The sequence below is a fragment of the Ascaphus truei genome, chromosome 5, assembly GCF_040206685.1.
Source record: "Ascaphus truei isolate aAscTru1 chromosome 5, aAscTru1.hap1, whole genome shotgun sequence".
Classification (NCBI taxonomy): domain Eukaryota; kingdom Metazoa; phylum Chordata; class Amphibia; order Anura; family Ascaphidae; genus Ascaphus; species Ascaphus truei.
In genome coordinates this window covers 153588473-153611243 of record NC_134487.1, presented here as the reverse complement: position 1 = coordinate 153611243, position 22771 = coordinate 153588473, and the positions used below count along the sequence as shown (strand labels likewise).

General features: G+C 43.4%; 1 protein-coding gene across 6 annotated transcripts in view; it reads left to right on the top strand.

Annotated features, from left to right (window-relative positions):
* Positions 1-2496: 2496 nt before the first annotated feature.
* The window catches only part of ARHGAP26 (Rho GTPase activating protein 26), a 547512-nt gene continuing 527237 nt past the window's right edge, over positions 2497-22771 (top strand). For 5 of the 6 annotated variants that reach the window (XM_075601056.1, XM_075601054.1, XM_075601057.1 and 2 more), the window contains exon 1: positions 2497-3125. In XM_075601056.1, coding sequence (XP_075457171.1) covers positions 2972-3125 — 154 coding nt within the window. In that variant the 5' untranslated portion in view covers positions 2497-2971. The remainder of the gene's footprint in view (positions 3126-22771) is intronic. The other variant, XM_075601053.1, reaches the window with a different exon arrangement.

The window sequence follows — 22771 nt, the reverse complement described above, 5'->3', positions numbered from 1 at the left end:
TGTCACGTGACCGCTCCTCCGCTCCCCTCAGCATGTATATTTAAACTTGCCTGTCGCCTGCATTTCCACACGCCTCCGCACGCATGTGGAAGCAGCTCCTAAGGCTGCGGTCCCACTAACTACTACAGCGCACACCTGTGTGATCAAGCCCCGCCCCCCCAGTTCCTCCGGTCCCAGTTCCTACCTTGTCGCGGCACCTTTCCCCAGCGGTGCGCGACATGTTTTCAGGCAGGCAGGGGAATTTGAGATTGGCATTTGCAACGGAGGCGTGGCCACGCCCCCGCCGGCGGTTCAGCCAATGAGGGCGAACCAGCCGCGGGACGTCATGGCCACGCCCCCGCAAACCTACCGCCACGCCCGCTCCCGTCGCAAACGTTCTCTCTCCCCTCAGACCGCAGATCGCGGTGTAGCGCTGTGCATGCGCCGCCCCCCCGCCGGGCGCGTGTCACAGTGGTGACTGGGGACTCAGCCTAAAGCCGCGCTGATTACAGATGCAGGGTGTATGGAATGTCAATAGGGGAGTGTTCTGTCTACCTTCAATACCTTTATTCACTACCAAAGCATCAGTAAGTCTTTAGGCTTCGGCCATGTTACCTGCTTGCTCGCTGAAGCGTGCTGACGCGCGCTCATGCTTGGCACTGAGCCCCTAAAGCCGCAATTAGAGCGGCTTCAGTAGGGGCTCGCATACGCTTCCGCAAGCGCGCGGAAGCGTAGGTCTTAGGTAATTTTAAAAATCAAGCGCTTGCCGGAGCGCAGGGCCGGTCACGTGAGCGGTTCGCCCAATGAGGGCAAACCAGCTCAGTGACGTAACTGGCCCGCCCCCTGACGGCGTGCAGGGCAAGCAACCACAAGGCCAGGGAAAGCACCCGCTTTCCCTGAGCCTCAGCGCGCATCAGCACGCAAGCAGGAAACATGGACGAGGCCGGTAAGCGCTTGCTTGCTGAAGCGTGCTGACGCTCGCTCATGCTTGGCACTGAGCCTCTACAGCCGCAATTAGAGCGGCTTTAGTAGGGGCTCGCCTATGCTTCCGTGCGCTTGCGGAAGCGCAGGTCTTAGCAGATTTTTAAATTCACGCGCTTGCCGGAGCGCAGGGCCGGTCACGTGAGCGGTTCGCCCAATGAGGGCGAACCAGCTCCGTGACGTCACTGGCCCACCCCCGGCCGGCGCGCAGGGCAAGCAACCGCAAGGCCAGGGAAAGCACCCGCATTGGTAATGCTACAGCCCATTAACAGAGTGGATCAGGGTTCGATTCTTGGCTCGGATGTTTATTTTTTCCCCATTTTTTTTCCATTTTATTTCCAATTGAGTGCGAATAGCCGAGCGGCTATTTACACTCCGCTGTGAATATCCACTGCTGCATCATAGCACCTATCTCCAGCTTTTGAACTGCAATGGCACTAGGGCGTAACACGTACCCCTACATTTTAATTTACAATCACAGGGTACCAGTAATTTTTATGGATCCACCTTTTATTTTAAGACAAAATAAAGTATTGTATTCCCCCTTTGTGCTTTCTTTAGAAAATAGTGTATAAACGTTTTGAAACATGGTCAGAATAGCTTCTCCTGAATCTAGAACCCTTACTTGTTTAAGTCACTATTTGTGTGTGTGTGTGTGTGTGTGTCTCTCACTGTTTGTGTGTGTGACACTGTGTGTCTCACTGTTTGTAAGTGTGTGTGTGTCTCTCACTGTTTGTGTGTGTGTGTGTGACACTGTGTGTGTGTGTGTGATACTGTGTGTGTGATACTGTGTGTGTGTGTGACACTGTCCCCCCTCCTGTCCACTGTCCACTGTCCCCCCCCTCCTGTCCACAGTCCCCCCCCCCCCTCCTGTCCACAGTCCCCACCCCCCCTCCTGTCCACTGTCCCTCCCTCTGGGGGGGGGGGGGGACGGAGAAAGAGGGGGAGCACAGAAATAGGGGGAGGGGGGAGCGGGAAATTTAACTCACGGGCAACGCCGGGTATATCAGCTAGTAGTGTATAAACGTTTTGAAACATGGTCAGAATAGCTTCTCCTGAATCTAGAACCCTTACTTGTTTAAGACACTTCAACCACTGAGTGAAGGAGTAATCTAAAAGTTTAATAGATCACTTGTAACACTGAAAGGAGCCTGTGTCATTTTTTTCCCATGAAAGCAAAATACATAACAATACAAAATAATAATAATCTATGCATGAAAAAGACTGCGGGGCAAATGTTTCAAGGCAACATCGGTGCAATTCTAGGGCAAAACCATGACTCCATATGCATCCCAAATAAAAAAAATCCCATTGAAATCAATGGGATTTGTTGTTTGCAATGGTTCTGCCCCAGAATTGTTCCACTTTTGCCTTGATACATATACATATTGTGCTGCAGATAGAAGAGTACAATTGTGTGATTACTGGGCGTGGTTAATACAATACTTGGGGGTGGATGGATACAGTGGGTGGGCCCTGCATGTGTTATAGAGGCAGCTGTCTTAACACCAATTAGGAGGTGGTGGGCGGTGTCTGGGCAGAGCTCAGTGGGAGGTGGCAGGCTGTGGCCATGAGATCACAGGGCCTTATCTGAGAGGCCCCCCTTCTACTTCTCATTTCCTTCTCATTGCGAGGGAGACTCGCATTCAAATAAGCAGAAGCGCTCCAATGAGAGAGCGGGGAGCCGGATGCCATCGCAGCCCTGGTGTGCAGCTGGTTGATCTCACTGCTCCTCCCTGTACAGGGGAAAGAAAACTTTAATGCAGCAATCAATGAATGCACAAACCTTGCGACTGGGTAGTGGGAATTGAGCATGAGCAGCCCTAGAATCCAGCCTTATCACCATCCCCCCTGCTCTTCACTGCCATGCTATTCTGCAGCTGATCTCTGTTCCCGGCTGGCTGGATGTGTTAGTTTCCGATCTGGATTTTAATGCATTATTAGTTTTTATTGCTTTTTGTTGGCATATTTTTATTGCATTCTTTTAAAAGGCATACATAAACCTCACACGATGGGATTACCTCCTTTGGAATTCAGTGATTGTTACTTGGACAGCCCGCAGTTCAGGGAGAGGCTGAAATCTCACGAAACGGAGCTGGATAAGACCAACAAGTTCATTAAAGAGCTGATCAAGGATGGGAAGTCGCTGGTCGCAGCCCATAAAAGTAAGTGGGTGGACCTGTGTCGGTAGGGGGGCTGCAGACAAGCAGCGTCTCCAGTCTGACCGGTTAAACATCTTCAGTGGGTTGTAAGGTACTTCCAGCCCTGACGGGGTTAAAGCAGACCCGCTGCGAACCATAGGATCAGAATAACATTACACAGCATTTCCTCTCAGTATAACCAAGGATCTGCGAGATTGTGCAGAGTTACTACTAGCTGGCATCCCCTAACTGTACTGTCAGCCTGATCACTGCAATGCCCACTCACACCTGTGCAAAATACCAAGCAGTTAGTCACTCTAATCCCATATGCCTTGCAAGAGGGGTTTACACAATGTATTTGTATTGTGTGTGTGTGTGTATATATATGTATGTATCTACATGCCATCTACAAACTAATTTAAGTATGTGACTAATTTAGGTGGTATAGCAGGCAAACCAAACCATAGCGGTCTGACCAGCATTTAATGGGGACTGTACCTCTAACTAAAGGGTAACCATGTGTGGGCTTTTTCTTTGGCTTTCCTCTTAAGCAATGACCATACATACACTGATAAAAGTGAAATTGCTTCTTTACCACCCACACAATTTAATCATCCACCCCTGTATACATCTCACGGTTTTACAATTGTGATTTGGGAACATGTCAGAAAGGAAAATGTGGTAATTTTATAGTATGTTTACATTCCTTAGAATAGGTAAGCTTGTGTTCTATGAAGTATAAAGCACACTTAATAGGTTCTGCTATTCTTAAAAGTATTGAAATCTGGTGTCCAGGTAATAATTTTGCTGCTAGTAATAATAGGAACATTTTAAAACTTGCTTCAATCCCGAGCAATAACCATTCTACGTTGTCTTTCATGGGTACTTTTTTTGTTTTTGTTCAAGTTATACCTGCCAGCTGACGCCAAGTCGTAATTGTGGGGTTATTCATTCAACTCACATTGTCGTAATTGTGTAGTTTGTATGATAGTGCCCCGACCAGAACCCTGGGGGTTATTCAATAACATCTTCATTGTACTATGGATGTACATCATTCGGCACACTGGAAGTGTTTTTAAGTGCCTTTTTGGGCCTTTTCTACTGCAGATCGTGATCTGGATGGAAGAGGACTCTCCCTTTCTGTTGACATCACGATAATGGGATCGCTTGGGGGGACACTGACACCTCCCCCCCCCCACATCTCCACTATTTTGGAGTTATGTTTTGCGAGCATCTAATTGATTACCTGGATTATAATCTGTTCCAGATTTTTGAAGTCAATGGGGTTTTCTGTGCAATGGGCCCTGGTTGTCACAATCATAGTTTAATGACTTACTTCCCCCCCCCCAAGACTGGTTTAACAGAGCAAGACTTGGAGAGACCAAAGTTGCTTACTGATAGACAGTGGGAATGCAGACAAAGTGATACATGTGACAGTTGATCTGGTGGAATTGGTTAGCAGGTACTGATTGTATTGAACTTGATATCCAAAAACTGTTTTTACATTTCTTGCAGCTCTATACAGAATATATATATTTTTTCTCTAACTTGGTGCTGTCTTAAAAATGGAGCATTGCCTTTTATAATTGTCCAGGTTGTCTGCTTTGCTGGTACTTTTAAGTCAATTGTTTATTATATGTGCATTTTTTCTAAGATGCTATATCAAAAAGAATGTACAACCCAGAGTTGCACAATGAACAAACCTGAGATTCTGAGCTGCTGTTGGTATTCCTGAGGTCTGATGCGGATGATGCTGTTTGTATTCGGATGGGCATAAACTTTTCTAAAAGCTACTGAAGCTGTGTATTTTCATCAACATAGAAAATTACAGTAACCAGATCTGGGTAGGATTTGCTGAGAGTAAGGCTGCGGCCCCGCTGGCGCTCAAAGCATGTGTGGCGAGTGTCCTGCGTCTGCTTGCGCGCGGGGGGAGGGGGGCGGCATTGCCGAATATTGAGCGAGCGGAAAGTATAAAATGTTTATTTACCTAAGCGCGTGTGTGCACGCGCAAACCCACGTGAGTGGGGACTTGCGTATATATGTATGTATGTGTGTGTATGTGTATATACATGCATGTCGCATTGCACGCTCAGCGCTAGCGAGGCCGCAGCCTAAGGCCTCGCTCAAACAGGCAGCGTTGCGACGTGCGCATGCACAATTGTCACTCTGTCTAGTGGATGAGAGTTGTCACACTTGAAACTGCTTGTGGCGGCAAACTACATCGTTGACGCCGCGACATTTTGCCGCCACGACCCAAATTGACATTTGGGGCCGCAGTCGCGTCACGTGAGCTGGTTCAGCCAATAAAGGCGAACCAGCTCTGTGACGTGTTCGTTACACCCCCCCGCCACACCCCCAAACGCCGCGACCCAACTCCTGCAGTTTGATTGCTGGGCTGCGGGAGCGCGTGGACGTAGCAGCGCGTGGACGTAGCAGCGCGTGGACATAGCAGCCTGCCTGATCGAGGCCTAAGACTTATAACTAGATTTTCGTAAGGGATCATCTTCTTTACAAATTACATCTCTTTCCTCCCCCCCCCTCCTCCTCCTTTCAATTTCCAGTACATTTATATATTGAAAACTAGGACAATTCTGCCATTTAAAAGACTGCCACCTCTTCTTTTAGATTCCCGTTCCACGTGATAATGTGGCTTTGTTTTTAGATGGGGATTTTAAATGTTGATTTACATAAAGTTTTATGAATTTCTCCCAATGGGACTCAAAGCACTTAACAATTACAGTATAGTGCAGGGTATGTAGGATTTTTACAGACGGTCTCTGCCCCGTAGAGCTTACAATCTATATTTTTGGTGCCTGATGCACAAGGAGATTGTGACTTGTTGCCCAAGCTCACAAGCGGCTGACACCAGGATTTCCCCATGTCTCAAACTCTGTGTCATTATCAGTCAGTGTCTTTACTCACTGAGCCGCTCCTTCTGCCCTACATTGCTTTAATATCAGTAAAAGTGTGAACTTTCAGTAATGTTTAGTTAAACACATCCTTTTACTAAAATGAGTTGCTCCCTGTGGTAGAAAGTATAGTTTCTTGCTTTTGTTGCCTTCCTAGCATTTGGAATACTGCAAGTTGTAGGCCCCAATGTTGGCGAGTTACAAATATCCATCTTCTTTAGCATCAGAGCTCCCATTGTCTAGACACAAGTGAGTGATATGTGAATAAGAAATGTAATGTCAAAAATCACATTTTTATGAATTAACTTTTATGAGTGAAGCGAAGTTGTGATCCATGAGTTCACCTGAACCCCCCCCCCCCACGCCCCCAAATAGATGTCTACTACCCACCATGCATCAATAGGAAATACCTCTTGTGGTGAGGGACTTGTGTGGGTTGGAGAGGCTAGTAGTGGGTGCAACTGTGCAGATGTTCCCGATTTTACAAGTTTATTTTCTCTAAGGGAAATGTAGGAGACGAGCAGGAAGATGCTCAGCATCACTATACAACGCACTGCCGCTTTTTTAAACCAGAAATATGAGTGTTTAGCTTGTTTATAGTTCTGTCATCCTGATTGAGACGCGAGTGGTAGGCTCTCCCCTTTCCAATATGTTGTGAAGCTGCTTTTTGACACTGGCGAAGAGTAAAGTTCTTTTCAAATGAATGGACTTAGAATAGTCTCTCCCGCGCGGGGAACACCGCGGCACAGCATGTTTTGGGTGTTGCTTATTCTATTTTTGAAAGTGGGTTCTATACAGTCAGACTTTCTTGTGTTTTTTTTGTTTATGAAAGTTCATCCATAAATGACTGGTGTCCCCACCAATGCTTCCACCATATATTTTACAGTTCCCTCTCCCACCCCCCCTGTTCTACGGCCAATGCTTGATAACCGTTTGCAAAGTCATATCAGATTTCTGCAACCTGGAAAATCGCTAAGTATTGCTCTCTTGCTATGCTGAGAAATGGGTAAAGGTTTGTTGCAGAGTAATGTTGTGACATCCGCAAAAATTAATCAGGAAGTGATTTCCACATATTTTTTTTCTAATGTATAAACGTCTCATTTTGTGATTGTTCTCTTTTTCTGAGACTTACTACTTTTTTTTTTTTTAATTGAAGATATGTGAATCAGAGCCTCACAATAGGATATATATATATATATATATATCTCCTGACTCATGTATATTTCTTCCAAACCTGTATGTCATGGGGTACAGAAATTGAGAAAATCAACAATTGCAGACCTGTTTAAAGTGCTGTTTTTCTCTGAGAGAACTGGGGACTTTGTGGGGAAGTAGAAGATCACTTTCAAAGTGAAGAGCTTTGTATAGTAATCGTTTTAGAGTACAGCCTAATGAAAAAGATGTGAAAGACAAGTTGATGTGATCCGGCAGTGTGTTGGTTGCAGTTTCTATGTAGCACTCCTTATTTTTTATTTTGAAGAAAAGTAGTGACTCGAATAAATAACTTTTATTGGGGTTTTGATAGACTAAAAAAAAATAGTTGGACTTGACTCACACTGTGGCTTGCTTATTTGGATTCACCGGTAAAGCTGTTGCTATCACAATCCTTTTTGACTTCTAAAGAGATTGTTTGGTGCAGTCTGTGAGACGTGAGTGTTTCTGTGGTTGTGATTGACGCAAAGCTTGCAAGTTGGGCAGCCATTAGTATTTCATCTTTCCCTCAAACTCCCAATGAACACTTGCATTCTTGACCATACTTGAGTAGAACATGAGCAGCTATGTCTTGTATATATATTTTTTTAAGTGGCAGACCCTCCAAAATTGAGCACATGACAATAGTACAGTTTAGTTCCTTAGTCAACGTGGTATACAGGAGGAGCTTACAAGCAAGTGGGCACCTCCCTGTTGGGCTCCATAATACGTGTAATTTATTAAGTGCCACGGTCATGTTACCGATATAACACTTGTACATTTTATTTTTTAAAACTAATACATTAAATAAGGTGGTGACATCTTTCCTGTAACTTGCTGATCAATCAAATTAGTAATTGATCTTCCAAGCTGCTGCAGTCAGCTAGATCACAGCTTCAACAATGATAGGCAAATATGGGTACCATAAATATACCTGGTATTTTAATAGGTTAATTACCCAAAAATAGGTGCAGTGCCTGCTAAATAGGTAGTTTGGGAGTTTATGGGTTCTAGAGAAAACTATGCCTAGTAGCGCCTGGCTGACCACAAATTGTATGTAACCTGGGCCAGATCTAGATGGGTAAAAACCCTGCCAACTAGAGCAGTGTTTTTCAACAAGGGTTCCTAAGACCCCCTTGGGTTCCCCGGGCATACATAAAGGGTTCCTTTTCAGGTAATTTGAGAATTGTATCAAATGCAGAAAAATATACAATGCATCTGATCTCAGACACACTATTAGAGCGGTTTGGGGTTCTCCAGACTTTCACAACATAAGTATAGGGTAACCTAACGGGAAAAAAAGTAATAAAAACAAAAACATGACCTAGAGCAGGGGTGTGCACGTCATGTGACCCCGCGGCCTCATTTGACGCCACATTACTATGGCGATGCATCCCAGAAGCCTCTGGACACAAGGTAAGGGAACTTAGAGGCCCCACGCTTTTCCGTCCCCCCCAAAGCATTTAAATTAAATGCTGGGAGCGCGCAAGGCCTCTGTAAGTTCCCTTACCTTGTCTCCAGAGGCTTCTGGGATGCATCGCCATAGTAATGTTGCGTCAATGACGCCCGCAGGGTCACATGACGTGGCAACGCGACATTAGAAATGCAGGATACAAGGTGAGGAGGGGGAGAGCAGGCAGAGGGGCGCAGAGGAAAAAGCTTGTGCACCCCTGACCTAGAGGATACAAATACTTTGGTTTGTATACAAAGTGCAGAAATGGGAATGGATATAGTAAGTAACAGAACTGCCAGGCTGTCTGCTGTGAATGAACGTATAGACTGAAATCAATACATTTCCGAACTTCACGAAGAAACAACCTTTTTTAGATCTCCCAATAATTTCCAGATTATGACGACCAATATGTCTTCAAATATCTTTTGACAAAACCGCTAATACAGCGAGGTGTGCTGTGGTTTGGAGTCAATAGTGAGGGTAGCGCATCAAATGCACATGGCAGAGCTGGAAGTACACCGTTATATTTTCAGTGGGCCAAATGAACAGAGATGCGCAAGTGGTTGCGAAGCATGAAAAATGTCCACTTGAGTCCTGAAAAAAAAATCTCGGGGTTCAGAGACTGCACGTCAAGCATTGTAGTTTCGATTAATTTACTAAATGTTCTAAAATTGCTAGGTTTGCTTAATACTGTGACTATAGATGTTTCGCTCACTGTCTGGTGATATTTAGCTGAAAGTTTACTAATTTGGCAAACTTATTAGCCTTTTGAGGCTTGGTGAAGTGTTTAGCATGAAATGTAATTTATGGGGGGGGGGGGGCGGAATTAAACTCTTTTTGAAAAGTTTCGCACATTTCTACAAATTACTTTGGTGTGGTCCCTGAAATCTATTACAGTTAATTTCGGCAACTCTCCTACAGAAGATTAATGTGTTAGCTGCTGCAGATCCTATATTAATACACATTTGCATTAATATATTGATGCGCAGGGCAAAGTATGTTGTACTTCCCATATGATTTTATTAGATTATGGAAGTTTATCTAACCTGATTCTTTTCCTAAATGTCACTTATGTCTGAAAGCACTTCTTCCCATTATGTATGTTGTTGTTTTATATGACTCGCATTACTACCCGAGTAGCATGCAAACTATTGTAGAGCAATGCATTCCAACACCTACAAAAAAGGCTTGTAATAGAGTAATTTCCCTCGTCTTAGTCAAGTGAAATGTGACAGCGGAATAACAAAAAAGGAAGAGATGGTTTTATTACTCTCATTTTCCACCCAAGAAGGATAGGATAGTCGCATGTACGTGAGAGCGCCTTGGGATTCGTACTTGTTAATCATAAGGAAGTATAACATTGTGGTTGAAAGTGACATAAATTGGTGATGAACCGCTATCTGCTCTGTCATTTTGTGGGTCTCTGATACTAATCAGATTTATAAACTCTTCAAAGACACTTTCCATTCCTGTATGTTTTATCTGTGTTCTGCTTTCAGTTGTCTTCAGTACAGGATTTGAGTCTGACTGTATATAAAGGTGGTTTTCAACATATCAAGAGCTACCGAACTCTTTAAAAGAGAGAGAGAGAGAGAGAGAGAGAGTGTGTGTGTGTGTGTGTGTGTGTGTGTGTGTGTGTGTGTGTGTGTGTGTGTGTATCCTATATATCAAGTCGTTGGATATGGATGGTACTCGACTGAAGTCCGAGAGAGATTATAAGACCAAGACAACGACCAAAGTGAATATTAAATTAGATAATGTGGAGGAGGGGCCTGCAACCGCAGTACCTGGAAGATCATTGGGGAGGGCTGCTGATGGTGGAGAGATAAATCTGTGTATATACACACTTTGCAATTAAGAACATTACCCATTTGTTTTCCCTAGAGGGAACTGTACTGGCGACACATTCCTCAGTAAGTATCTTGGGAACCAAGCGGTCCCCGGAGCTGGAATTAACATGGTTCAGCTCCGGAGACCTTACGTATGTTTCCTGTAATAGGTTTTTTTTTTTTAATGTATGAGGAACTGCCCCTTTTTTAAAGAACAGGTTTTCAGCCGGCGCTCCAAAGAGGAACTGTGTGAGATTAACTTTTATTCATACAGAGCCAACATATTCTGTAGCACGTTACAATAGGGGAACAGAATTATATCAATCACATACCCATTAATTAAGACAATCAAATGCAAACTGATGCAAAGCTAATAAGGGCCCCTTAGGAAGAATTAGTAGGACCATGAAATATAAAGAATCTCTCAATACATTTTAATTTTTTTATAGAGGGCTCTACTGTTCTTAAAAAGTTTAAAACCACTGGACTGGAAGCAGTTTTGTCTACTATAAAATCAGATATAGTAAGTGGTTAAAGTCTATAGCTAAAAACGAAATGCCTTTTATGTAAAGAATAATTTTAATATACATCTCTTCTTCACATGTATGCAGTATAAACCAGCAAAGAGGCGTAAAACCATGCAAATATTGCCCTTTATTTCAGGACCCGGATTGACCGTACAGGTTCACTACTTGGGCCCAGGTCCACAAAGCTCCGTTAAGTCACGCAATGTGACGTTAACCTAACTTAATGTCGTGAGACTAACCATGCATCTTCAAAGGACCATTGCGTAACATTACATCATGTTTTCTCCTGTAAATTGCACAGCATTAACAATAATGGCGATTGGCGATGACCTGCAAATGAGGCGTTATCATAACATTGCATATCCAGTAAAGGTTAGTGCGGGGATCTAACTCTCGCTAAACTTGGCGTTACTCACATAAAGACCCGAAACTAGTGCTTTCCAGGGTCTGGATGGGTGTAACGCCACAGTTCAGTGTGATTATATATTTTTATTTATTTTTATTAACGAGCATTCTTTTCCTCTCCTATCCTTGTGTTAAAGACCTACTTCAGGGTCTAGATCTGAGTAACGCTGTTATTTTTCAGCAGTTACATTTTCCCTCAGGGCAGAGATGTGCCACTTGGTTATCACAAAGCACATCTTGGTTTCATAAACGCCTTTGATTCCACAGGGGCCAACAATGCAATTTAGAGTATTGTCGTCCTCCACTCATAATGTACCAGGCAAAGAGAAAAGCCTTTGCTTGGATTACAAAAATCTAAAATGGTTCATTTTATTTTTTATCCACCCAGATTTCAAAGCCAACATAAACTTTTGTATAAGCAAGTCTCGGTAATAATTACATAAGCCCATATTCGCTAAAGGGTGCTACACTTTAGCACCCCCCCAACTCCTGTCCAAATTAATTTGAGTTGAAGGCGTGCCAAGGCTTGGCATCTTTTTAGTGAATATGGTTCAAAGTAAGGTAGCACATTCATATCTCCAGTGGGGTATATAGACAAGGATGTTTCTCGTCACTACCATGGAGCCTTCATCAGTGTATAGATTCAATTGTTTTCATGGTGAGATATTGTTAATTTTAGTTTGCTGTTTGCAGTTTTTATAAATGAGCTTTCTGTCTTCTGTATACTGTTATAAATGAATCTTGGTGTTTTTAGTAATCCTAAACCTGTTGATGCTTTAGTCTGCAACAGAACTTTTTAACTGTGACAATAGGTTTGCTTGTGTGTGTGCCTTTTCATTCTGTTAATTCCCTGCTTAGCCAGCAATTTTTATACCATCAGTGCTGTTTTTATTTTGACTTTCTTTGCTCACTTGCAGCAGCAAAAGCTTTCGTTCATATACCCCGACAACAACATAAAATAGCAGCTCATACAGGCGTATTTGTAACTCTCTGCTAAGGGCGAGATCTGAAGGCTTCTTGAAATAAAGATCTATGGTTTCCTAGTTGCCCAACAAGCTCCTACTTGTCTTACAGAGTATCTGGCTTGGACGCACATCTGAGAAATCTATCTCGGGTGTTGAGGCCTGCTATACTGTATATGGCGGGCCTTTTACCAGCTTCTAGATGGAAAGGTTAATACCAGCTAGCTGGCCAAATAACCTTTTGTACACCATTGAACTATCTAATTGTTTTCTTTAAACACATGTAAGCACACTTGGCTGCTTTTATTTCTCTAGAAAAGCATTACAAATTGCATTTGATAGTGGCCTCTGAATGGGGAGTGTGTTTTGTCACTCAGGTGTTTCTTTATCTTTGTCCACTGTGTCCTTTATCATAGGGGAAATTATGATAAGGGGAGCTATGGCAGTGCAAACTCTTGTTAAACAAACAGTATTATGGGAGGAAATGCTACCTCTCCCAACTCTCCCAACTCCCAGACCACGTTTACGAGCTAACTTTTAAAGTGTGATTTAAAAAGTATTATAGGAAATATGTATATTGTCAGGGAAACGCATCAATCACCCAGATGGGAACCCCTTAGATATGTCACTGCCTTTAATATACCAGGTACTGCTTGGTACACTTACCTGCAGTACTACGAGCGATTGCCCCTTTTAACCATTTGAGTGCAAGAGTGGCATAGCAATGTGTTCGTACCTATTCTGTTGCTAAAAAATATGTTAACAGAATAGTTAACCCTTTAATTTCCAGGAATGCCGTGCAATACCTGGGAGGCCCCTCTGGCATTTAAAGGGTTTTACACTTTGACAGAACCTGCAATTCCTTTTAAATGTTTTGCCCGAAGCGGGCCCTTTTAGCAGTGAAAAGGTTGATACTAGACGTGAATAAGAGTTGTGCAAATACAAGATTCAAAAGTTGGAAGTCTGCCCCAGAAGTGTCAGAGCATCCATCTTGGATGTCCCTGTCACATTGTGGGTTGTTATGCGTATATGATGGGTTTTATATGTCGTGTAGTGCTTCTAAATTTTTATTTTCTATTTTATTGCATTGTTAAAGTATCAAACCTGGTTTAAATCTCTTACTCGGATCATGAAAATTACACCATAATCTCTTAATCTAATCAGGCATTTAGAGACTTACACCCAATAATTGCACTGCTGCTTTTGTGCACTTTGAAGCCCTAAGGGGCTTATTCTCAAAGCCAATCATTCATAGTCTGTTTTAAGACACCGTGGTTATTAATGTTACATTTCACTTTGTAATCAATATACTTTTTTTTTTTTTTTAAGGGATTTGTCATTTTTAAGTGATTTGATTAGGAGTTTTAAAACGTATCATTTCCTTGTACTCCATATTAAGTTAGGATTTTGATTTGGATATATGAACTTGGTGGGATTTTGGAGTACTTTGCGGTCCTATCCATCAATGGTTTAAAAATAAAATAAATAAATGTTTAAAGTGAACACCAACTGGTATGTATGTATGTTATATTTGTGTTTTTTTTTTTTCATTTAAATGTACCCTCAATGTTAACCTGTAACGTTCACCACAGCTGTTTTATTTTCTTCGAATTTGAGATGCATTCTTTGCTTTTTAGAAATTCTGTAGAACAATCTACAAGTTAATATTGAAGGAAGATGTTGCATTACTGTGATAATGGCATTCACAGACCTTTCTTAAATAAAGCTATTATTGTTACAAGAGAGGATGCTGATTGACGGCCTCATATACTCCTGGTTTAATGTTTGTTTTTATTTTGTAACGTTTGCACCGTTTTGTAAGTACACCTCCCTGTTTTTTTTTTTTTTTAAATCTTGTTTCCCCGAGGTCACCATTCAGCTGTTCTGAATTCATGCTTTGGGTAGAACAGGGCGAGGCAGGGATATTTCTAATAATGGTAGGTGTGGCAAACTACTGTTAGAGCATTGAAAAGCTCTCAATGCTTAATCCAAGGAATATGTTGGTGTTTTGTCAGCGTTATTGAATTATGTATTTCTTAAGAAACAGGAATATGCTCAGGTGGAAAAGTTAAAAATAAACCTGCTGGACTGTGTCTAGATTTGCTGAAAGCCCCAGTTCCACCCAAACACATTTATATTGAAAGTCCACTGACCTAAATCATTGCAGTTTGATTTTTATGTACTGTATTACATCAGCGTGGGGAGGTGGGATGGGGGACTCTGAATCCGTTTTTGTTTTATCTCCTTTGTTTATTGGCTTCTCCCTTCCAAATGAGGTCACTGACATCACACTGCAGTGCGTCTTAATGTATTGATCTCATGCTAGCCGTCATGTTCTATACAGCACGATTTTTATTTCTTTTTTCTTGGTCGTTTCAACACTTACAAAAGTCCATGGAAGTGTAGGAGGAGCCTGCTGCACATGAGTCTTTGTAAAACTTGTGAAAACAAAGAATATATACTGACCCAATTATTTCTACATACCTGTGTTTCTGGCCATTTTTATTTTTGGTCACTTTTTAGTGGTGTGTGTTATTTTATTAAAGAATATCACTTGTGAGCACATTCAGGTCTGCAACCCTGCCTTTCAACCATTATCACCTAGCATACAGTGCTTCCATTGCAGCAAGGGATTTTGAAAACGACATGCAAATGAGCACACAATGTGTCACATTTTGCCTGAAAAGACCCTTTGCATGGAGCAAATATAAGCAAATGCAATGCTGTTCACACAGCTTTTAAGCACAACATGGGATTAGATGCAAAGCCAGTCAAACCACTCACAGACATGTTTCAATCTTAATGGGTCTTATCAGTGGGAGGTTGGTTGTACTGGCTTTGCAATTTTCAAGGCTTGGTAGGTTTACCCATATACATTTTAAGTTATGGTGGGGGAAAAAGGCGACAAAAAAACCTCCACCGTTGGCATATAGCCATTATAGAAAATCACTTGTGAGCACATTCACGTCGTAGACAGGTCTGCAACCCTGCCTTTCACTATTATCACCTAGCATAAAGTGCTTCCACTGCAGCAAGGGATTCTGATGAGACCCATTAAGGTTGAAACATGTCTGTGAGTGGTTAGACTGGCTTTGCATCTAATCCCATGCTGTGCTTAAAAGCTGTTTGAACAGCATTGCATTTGCTTATATGGGTTCCATGTAAATGGTTTTTCAGGTGAAAGGTGACACGTGTGCTCATTTGCATGTCATTTCCCAGAATCCCTTGCCGGGGGATCGCGTGAGACTCCTGCAACACTTCACTTCCTGGGATTCAGCCGGCTATGACGCGTCACAATGGTTACGCAGGGCCATGTGATGTGACATCACATTGTCAAATGACCCCGCAGCGTCATTTGATGCGATACCAAGTAGGAGGGGGGGGGGGGGGTGCGAGAGCGGGACAAGGAAGATAGGAGGGCGCAGCGGGAAAAGTTTGTGCTCATGTATTAAGTGATACTGATGCAGCGGGGTCCCCCTTACCTACCCAGAGGTGGGGGAGCTACCCTGCATCGGGCCACTGGTGTCTCGGGTGGTCTGTTGGATCAGGAGCAAGTTGCAGCGGCCATCTTGGATTGGCTCTGCAAGTGCCTAAATGAACTACAACTCCCAGAAGCCTCTGGGTGGGCCACACGGGCCGTCCCCAGCCAATGAAGCGTAAGCGGCCATTTTGAGTCTCCCTTTATCCTCCGCTCCCCAGGAGCGGAGCCGTTGGCCACTTGTGAGCCTCACAGGTAACAGTAGCACGTGTAATCGCCCATGGTTTCCCTTAGGCTATGGTCCCAGTCAGTAGTGTGGCACGTGCGGGGGGGGAGGGTGCTTTGCGTGCACAGCGCTAACCGCGATCTGCGGTCTTCCAGGGAGAGAGGGAGATTGTGACGGGAGGGTGGGGGTTCTGCGGGGGCTTGGCCATGACCTCACGCGGCTGGTTCGCCCTCGTTGGGTGAACTGCCGGCGGGGGCGCAGAAATCGCTCAGTTAGCACGGTGGCAGCCAATATAAGCTGATAGTGATACAAATCCAAAGGATGAATATAGGCAAAATTATGGCATTAATACATCCAACATGTTTCGTAGATCCCTGAAGAAGTAGTTAGATCTACGAAACATGTTGGATGTATTAATGCCATAAGCGATTTCTGCGCCGGTAAGAGACTGTAAGGGACTCTCCTTCTTCCTCCCTATTGATTCCTCCATTGCCACGAGAACTGTGACGTCACTCCGCTACACCACGTGACGGAGCGGCATCGTGGCACGCTGTGTAAGCCCCTGCAGCTGCGGGAAGTGTTTGCAGAGCAATTCCAACAGCTCTGGACTGCCCTAAGATCATAGCAGCTGGGAAAAGCAGCAAATCTACACAGGAGAGACGGGGGACTGTAGGGGAATTCCCCTGGAGGCAGTATATCGCCGGTTGAGGAGCGGTCCCACTAAGTGTCTGAATCTGCAGTATTACCAGGCTGCTTGAAAGGAATCCCCTTGTGAGCAGCGTCCTGCTGTGTGAGGAGTGCATGAAGGATCCCATGCCCCAGAACCATCATAGAGGCTCCTGCAGAGACAGCTGAGTGCCAGACCGTCCTGTTTTACAGCTACAGAGTGGTAACCAGTGTGTTATGCACTAAATGCACATGTTATTTCTATCTGATGTACGCAGATTTATTACCCCTTTAACATTGTAATACATTCTATTACTTCACTATTTGGCGTTGTGCGCTGTTTTCTTTTTGTTTCCATGTCCAAGTTCAACCAATGCTAAATTTAGACAGATACAGTAATTTATCCTATATCTATACTTGCAGTATATTGATCCAGAGGAAGGCAAACACAAAACCCCAGTGACATATCATCCAATGATATCTCATAAGGGGGAAAATAAATTCCTGCCTGACTCCAAGGCGTCCCATCATGCACTGTTGCGTTTTTAATGCTAGTTGTATGGGGCTTTCTGAAATGAATCTCTTTGGACGTTCTTCTTGCCGTATAGGATCTTATCCAGTAAGCTGTGAAGCAGTCTTCCTCATGCTGCAGAATAATCTTCCTCATGCTGCAGAATAATCTTCTCCAGTACAGGAAAACGGGGTTACAGCTGCCTTTTTTTTTTTTTTTTTTTTTTTAAAAGCTGCAGTTCGAGATGCCGTTTTAAATAAAAAAATAAATACATTTTGTTCAATATGTGCATCAATACAATCTGCACACTGACAAGTGATTAGCTAACTTGTCGATCGACCCGTTCTTCTGTAATCGATGTGACGATTCAACTCAGTTCTTTAGATCAGCGGTGCACAAACTGGGGGGCAGGCCCCCCTAGGGGGGCAGGAGATTTGTCTGGTTGGCAGAGGTCCCGCGCTCTTCCCTAAGGCATTAAATGCCGGGGGATAGCGTGAGGCCCCAATAACACTACACTTACCGTGATTCAGCCAGCTCCAGGATGCATGATCATGGCAACGCGACGTCAAATGTCACGGTTGCCACAGTAACGTGACGACTCTGCGGGGTCGTGTGCCATGTGAGGTAAGAAAGGGGGGCGCGCTCTGAGGAAAGCCAGCAAAGGGGGGGGGGGGAAAGGGCGGTGCGGCCTGCTTTAGATCATTGTTGGGGCTGCAGAAGATTAGCCAAGATGCAAAGTTCTATGGGGAAGATCATGTGACCAGGCAGTCACTAGATACAATTGTTGGACTGCTAGAGAGAGGGCAGGGCTCGAGCCAGAGCCTGTCTCGGAAGAGGAAGGGGAGGTGACTTTGTAAATGGTTGCTATAGAAACAAAAATGCTTGTTACATTTGAATGCATTAAAAATTGTTTAAAAAAATGCCACAAGTATGTTCTCTTAGTACAGACCTGATTTAAAAAAATAAAAATGTAGGATATTTCTTGAAATGCAGCTTTAACAGTCATAGCAACGTAGCATCTGGAGTGCTGATTAATATTGGTGAGGGTCCCATTCTACACAATCTCTTCTAGATGTCTGTACGCATTTTGTATTGTGCCATCTGTGTACGTAGTGTTTCACAAAATAGAAATTGAGATGCAGGGAATTCTGTGCCCTTACTATATTATAGGACAAGCAATCCTGTCTTTTTGGAGAGCTTACCACTGAAATATCTAGGTCTCCCTCTTTGCTGATGTGACAATAGTAGAAGTAAAGTCAGCACAACCGGCTGTGTTCATGGACATGCAATAGATACTAGAACATGTTTTCTAATGAGAGGTCTTATCTCAAGACTGACATGATTTTGCTGACTGCTTTTAAGCAGGATAGGTTGTGCTTTTGCCAGTAGCAGCGGTGACCAACAGGTCAGTTGGCACTGCGTCGCCAAGTCTGGGGGGTGGGGAGTGAAAGAGGTGCCGTTTGGGGAGGGGGGTGAGTGCTCAGTGATTAGGCCCACCCCCACTTCCAGGAGGGAGGAGGTAAGGTGTGTGTGTGCGTGTGTGTGTGTGTGTGTGTGTATCACAAGCAGACATACAATCTTAGTGCAAAACCCAGTCCCACAGTATTATATAGTTATAATTGTGCCATCGTGAACGATTCCTCAGACATACAACAGTAAACAAGGATATGCAAAGGACACGGTATAAAATTTGGTAGTGTAGGTACCTGCTGATATGATTATTTATATTTATTATGTTTACCTTGATGTGGTCTCTGTCGTAGAGGGGAGGGTGGAAAAGTATTTTACAGGTAGAGGTGGAGAATTGTCACAGTTCTATTCACAGATAAAATTGCACACATTTTAAGCTTGAATTACCTGACCAATGCAAAGGGATCGTACTCCATCAAAATGTGGAATATGTTGGCGCCATACAAATACAAAATATGTAGACAATGCTGCACACCAAACAGTATATATGAAAAAAAAGAAACATACAGTTACCGGTGCTCCTGTTTCAGGGAACACCTTCCATAATCCAGAGATAGGATAAAGAGAGAAACTCCGGGCACTTCGGATTTTAGACTAATTTATTCAGTCTGAAGATTCGACGTTTCGGTTGTCACAGCGACCTTTCTCGAGTGACTGACATAATATTCACCAAAAAGTGTCCAACATTTTTAAACCCCCACATCAAGAAGTCCCCAGGTGTCCCTCGTAGGTAATTATCCAGGTGTCCTCCTTCCTCATCTGCCGATCGGGTGATAACGTGACACGCCTGTTGCGTGTGACGTCATCGTGACATCCTTCTTCACTGTGGATTGGTCAGCTCCTGATCCTGAAGTCCAGCGATGCTTCGGCCTGTGTCTGACGTCGCTCCGTTATCCGCGCTCAGTCTGATGCTCCTGCAGCTGAATATTTCCTCCCCTCATCCTCTGCGCATGCGTTGTGCTCACCGAGCAGTCCTTAAACAGTCCGGTGTCGTTTCTTTCTGCACTGCATCTTATTCTATCTCATGCGAGGGGGGTCATGCAAGGCTTTGATTGAACCATGAAAGAGGGACAAGATGTAATCAGTGGAATGTTAATCTAGTTCTATTAAGAACTACATAAACCGTAAGTGAAAGAAATGATTGTTAAAAAAACGGAAGCTGTGTCTAATGTATTTATCCATAATAAAATATCTCATATTACACTTTTTGGTGGATATTAGGCCTGTCGCTCTTGAGAGGTTGCTGTGACGAACGAAACGTTGAATCTTCGGGCGCCATACAGTATAATACATGGATCAGCAGTATGTTACCTTCAGGACTGTTACATAGTTACACCTGTGTTACATTTATTCGTCTAAGATACTCATCCTATATCTATATTTAAACATATACAGTCTTAAGACACAAATATAGGATGAGTATCTTGGTTTAACAAGCTCAACCCAAACCCCCTGTGTTAATTAGGTGGATCGTCACTGTGCTATTTCTAGTTCTATCATTTTTTATCATGGAGCAGTACACAAAACTGTACTCATCATGGTGTGGTCTTAGAAAGGCACAATTATGCCGTTTTTTCATTCCATACCCAATTTTATGCATGATAATAACCTATTAATCTGACATTTAGAACTTGGCAGCCCCCCAAAGAGTCTCTGCACTATGCTTTCCCCTTCATTGCTCCTGTCCACTAAGTCAGCGTGGACAGGGCTAACATCATGAGGAAAAGACTTCAAAGATCCTGCATCATTAGGTGTGGACACTGTAATTTTTGCAAATATGCAACACCTATTAAATCTGTTAAAAACATGGACACTAAGCAGAAATATAAGATTGGGTCTTTTATGACCTGTAAATCCAACTATGTGGCCTACATACTCAAATGTGCATGTGGTAGTGGATATGTCGGTAGGACCACTAGGACTCTCAGAATTAGAATTAGTGCACATATAAGAAGTATTAAAAATAAGGATGAGGTTTCCTGTGGCACGCCATTTTATGTCATGTCCAGAAGGATCAATGAGCACTTTTTCATTCAGTGCAATAGCGTACAGGCATACCCCGCTTTAAGGACACTCACTTTAAGTACACTCGCGAGTAAGTACATGTCGCCAATAGGCAAACGGCAGCTCGCACATGCGCCTGTCGGCACGTCCTGAACAGCAATACCGGCTCCCTACCTGTACCGAAGCTGTGCGCAAGCGGGGAGGCTATAGAGCCTGTTACAAATGCGTTATTTACATCAGTTATGCACGTATATGATGATTGCAGTACAGTACATGCATCAATAAGTGGGAATAGGTAGTGCTTCACTTTAAGTACATTTTCGCTTAACATACATGCTCCGGTCCCATTGCGTACGTTAATGCGGGGTATGTCTGTATATACACACTAACATCAGGGGAGCAGACAGAGTTGTATTTTTTTGAATTGTCGAGAAATGTACTGGATTTATGCCCTTGGGACTTTAGCAATCAAGGGCATGAATACAGATTGGGATTTAAAACATTTTTTGAAGTAAGCTTTCTGTACTTATGACACTTATGGATTAAAGTTCCTTTTTTTCCCCCAACTATAGATTTTTCTACACTTTCAATATTATAATCGGGATATCGTTTAATAATATGTTCATGTTTTATTTTTTGTTTATAACTATTTATTATTTTTATTATAGATTGATTAGTTATTATTTATTATTGATCAATTATTTGGTATTTAATATATATTTAAGTTATATTGATAATTTAATATTGATTATAGATTTGAATAGAATTATGATTTAGGATACTGATATTTATTTATCTGATTATTATTTAATGATATATTTATTTATACTGTTCTATATTCATCTATTATATAGGTATCAATATCTATATGTATAATTTGAATAATCCTTGAACCTTTAGTTCCTCACTGTTGGCCGATCTTTGTGTCCCCAATAATTACATCACAATCTTGCCTGCACTCTTACGCTGGGGCCATAGAGGGGTGAGCAGTTCGAAGCCACGCTGAGGCTCGTCTGCTGAAATCTGCGCGATTTCATGCCCATGCAGGTGAGCCAGCTAGCGCGATCGGAGGCGGGGGGAGACTGAGGGAGGCGGGGCAGTGACGTCGCTGGGCCAATCGCCCGCGACGCACCGACGTCACGGCGCCGTGACGTTGATGCTGCTCCGCGCTGATTTGATGTTTTCAGTCGACAGCGCTCTGAAAAACAGCTTGGCTGTCGGCTGAAAAATCCAGCGCCTCAGCACGCCTGCGGACGCTCGCGTGAGTCCCCTCTCAAGGCATCCTCATTGAGGATGCAGGGGCTCAGCGTGGAGCGTCCGCACAGCTCAGCGCGGCCTGTCTTTCTATGGACTCTGCCTTAGAGATATATGTTGTTTATAGTTCATCAGTTTATTATATTTCTGTCACATTGTTATTACTGATCCATTATCAGTAGGGAGGATATTTATATTGTGCAGTCTCTCTCCTTTTTGCTGCTAATAGGCTTCCCCTATAGTATGTACTACCATTGTAAAATATTCGTTATTTTTAATCGCCCTTACTGTTTCTATTTGTCCTGTTATGTATTTCACTTTGTCTCTGGTGACACATTTACTGTATCACTAGGGACGCTCCAGCGCAGTTGTTGACGACCCTCGCACAGACAGGAGTAGTCAGAGTTTTGCGGGCACTACATTGGCTGACAGGTTCGGCCAATGAGATCTGCCCGTTTAGACTCTCGCGCCAATCCATCGCGCGTCTCTCACTGTTTGCGGCTGGGGGACGTCTTCAATAGCGGGAGCGCTCACAGACGCAAATTTACTCTTTGACGCATTTCGGGCAAGAGCCATTTGTCAGAGTATTACTCCTGTCCCCCCCACAACCTTGAATAAAGCATATTTTTAACCGCATTATTTTGGTGTTTTTGCCCCACTGATTCCTAGCTGTGCTCCGCTTTGTTCCTATGGATCACCCCTGCTACTATTGATTGGCGTGATGCACGCACACAGGTGGACTGCTAGATATGTGAGAAATCACCTCTTCTTTATTTGGATGGGGA